Source organism: Chiloscyllium plagiosum, chromosome 34 (genome assembly GCF_004010195.1).
Source record: "Chiloscyllium plagiosum isolate BGI_BamShark_2017 chromosome 34, ASM401019v2, whole genome shotgun sequence".
NCBI classification, from domain to species: Eukaryota; Metazoa; Chordata; class Chondrichthyes; order Orectolobiformes; family Hemiscylliidae; genus Chiloscyllium; species Chiloscyllium plagiosum.
Genome location: NC_057743.1, coordinates 17,996,049 through 17,999,009, shown reverse-complemented (window position 1 = coordinate 17,999,009; position 2,961 = coordinate 17,996,049). Strand labels below are relative to the sequence as shown.

General features: G+C 47.1%; 1 protein-coding gene across 5 annotated transcripts in view; it reads right to left on the bottom strand.

Annotated features, from left to right (window-relative positions):
* Positions 1-2,961, bottom strand: part of LOC122540243 (kazrin-like) — a 317,978-nt gene that overhangs the window by 67,668 nt on the left and 247,349 nt on the right. For all 5 annotated transcript variants that reach the window (XM_043675660.1, XM_043675657.1, XM_043675659.1 and 2 more), the window contains 2 exons: positions 1,333-1,451; positions 134-365 (listed from right to left, as the gene is read on the bottom strand). In XM_043675660.1, coding sequence (XP_043531595.1) covers positions 134-365; positions 1,333-1,451 — 351 coding nt within the window. The remainder of the gene's footprint in view (positions 1-133; positions 366-1,332; positions 1,452-2,961) is intronic.

The window sequence follows — 2,961 nt, the reverse complement described above, 5'->3', positions numbered from 1 at the left end:
ACACACACACACACACACACTCACACAGGCACACCTACACACACAGGCACACCTACACACGCAGGCACACCCACACAGACAGAGACACATCCACACACACACACACACACACACAGAGGCATATACACTTCACCTCTCTGTCGAAATCCCACTGTCGGAACAGCTCAATGGCGAGCAGGAGACTGATCTGGTGAAATTTCTTCGACACATTCAAGTACTTCTCCAGATCGCGCTTTGTGAGAGAGTTCAGCACTCGGCCATCAACAAGGTGGTTGTGGAAAGCCTGGGAATACTGCAGGAGGCCCACATCATTCAGCCATGCCTTAGCGACCCAGTGGTGGTCCAGTTCGGAGGCTCTGGACAATCTGCAGAGATAACAACCAGGGCAGAGAAAAATGCTGTCAGCATCGCGGCACTCACTGTCAGAAACAGAAGTTAGATCCACATTGACTTTGTCATGGGTCAAGGTTCAAATGTTTTCAGGGCAAAGATGTCCAGTGAGGCATAAATAGCCTTCTGATTGGCTGCCTTCATTGGCAAATACAGGTCAATAGACAATAGACAACAGGTGCAGGAGTAGGCCATTCAGCCCTTCGAACCTGCACCGCCATTCAATATAATCATGGCTGATCATTCCTAATCAGTATCCTGTTCCTGCCTTATCTCCATAACCCTTGATTCCACTATCTTTGAGAGCTCTATCCAACTCTTTCTTAAATGAATCCAGAGAGTGGGCCTCCACTGCCCTCTGGGGCAGAGCATTCCACACAGCCACCACTCTCTGGGTGAAGAAGTTTCTCCTGAGCTCTGTCCTAAATGGTCTATCCCGTATTTTTAAGCTGTGTCCTCTGGTTCGGCACTCACCCATCAGTGGAAATATGTTTCCTACTGCCAGAGTGTCCAATCCTTTCAAAAGTCATCAGGAACTGTGCCCCTGAAACACACTGCACATGTCCAGTGGGTGTTGGTGCTGGGGTTTGTATCGTCCCTATAGAGAACTTTGCGCCATTTTTGTCAAGACTGTGACCATGAGTGATGTAGGTGAGGTGGTCTCGTGACCTTTGAATTCCGTTTTGTATCTGATGTAAATTTACTTTTCATTGCTTTCTTTCTGAACTTTAGTGGTTTGTCTTAGCTTCAGGTAATACTCAGGATTTACGTTATCTCCTTGAACCATGTTTGTTTAAGTTAACCAGTCTTCGTGCTACGTAAAGGAGCAACAATCAGTCCAACTAGTTTCTGCTGTATTTACCAGGACCCTAGGAATCTAATGTCAGGAAATGACCAGCTTCCTGGGAAAGGCTGAGGTCTAATCTGAAGGTCTCTGCTCACCCCTTCCCATTCTCAGCTTCCCGATAATCCTCAATCGCCAGCCGCAGTTTCCGCCGATGCATTGAGCTGTTCACTCCCAGGCCCAACTCCAAATCATCATCATTCAGGCTCAGCAAGACCTGCCGGAGGAAGGAGGGAAAGTTAGAACAGATACAGTGCCCTGCTGATCACAGGGGAGCATATATGGACTGGTCTACTGCAGGGCTACTGGAAAGCATGGACCAGGGTCTGTCGTAGATTATGGACCAGGGTCTGCAGTAGATCATGGACTGGGTTCTGCAGTAGATCATGGACCAGGGTCTGCAGTAGATTATGGACTGGGTTCTGCAGTAGATTATGGACTGGGTTCTGCAGTAGATCATGGACCAGGGTCTGCAGTAGATTATGGACTGGGTTGTGCAGTAGATCACAAATTGCATTTTGAATTAGATCACAGACTAGGGTCTGCAGTAGATATTGGATAGGTTATGCAGTAAATCTAAGACTGAGCTCTGCAATCGATCATGAGGTCTATTGTTATCAATAGTTCAGGTAAAGAAAGGATGTTGTGAAATGTGAAAGGATTCAGAAAAGATTTACAAGGATGTTGCCAGGGTTGGAGGGTTTGAGCTATGGGGAGAGGCTGAACAGGCTGGGGCTGTTTTCCCTGGAAGGAGAAAATGAGGACTGCAGATGCTGGAGATCAGAGTCAAACAATGTGGTGCTGGAAAAGCACAACCAGACAGGCAGCATCTGAGGAGCAGGAGAATCGATGTTTTGAACATAAGCTCTTCATCAGGAGAGGCCTGATGCTTGAACCGTTGACTCTCCTGCTCCTCCGATATTGCCTGACTGGCTGTGCTTTTCCAGCACCACACCTTTTGACTATTTTCCCTGGAGTATTGGAGGCTGAGGGCTGACGTTATAGAGGTTTATAAAATCATGAGGGTGAATAGCCAAGATCTTTTCCTGGGCTGGGGGAGTCCAGAACTAGAGGGCATAGGTTTAGGGGGAGAGGAGAAAGATATAAAAGGGACCTAAAGGGCAACTTTTTCATGTAGAGGGTGGTACATGTGTGGAATGAGCTGCCAGAGGAAGTGGTGGAAGCTCTCCACCTCAGAGTAAGTAATGTGTTTTCTTCATTCTCTATCAATTGATATTAGCCAATGGACTCAGTGTGTGTCCATCTATCCCGTGGTCTCAGCCTTGAAGTATAGGGGGGAGATGCTTTACTTGATGTACACTAAACGTAAAACTATTTGCAAAATGTCCAGATTACAGAGGAGGAAGTGTTGGATGTCTTGAAACGGTTAAAGTTGGATAAATCCCCAGGACCTGATCAGGTGTACCCGAGAACTCTGTGGGAAGCTAGAGAAGTGATTGCTGGGCCTCTTGCTGAGATATTTGTATCATCGATAGTCACAGGTGAGGTGCCAGAAGACTGGAGCTTGGCAAATATGGTGCCACTGTTTAAGAAGGGCGGTAAAGACAAGCCAGGGAACTATAGCCTGACCTCAGTGTTGGGCAAGTTGTTGGAGGGAATCCTGAGGGACAGGATGTACATGTATTTGGAAAGGCAAGGACTGATTAGGGATAGTCAACATGGCTTTGTGCGTGGGAAATCATGTCTCACAAACTTGATTGAGTTTT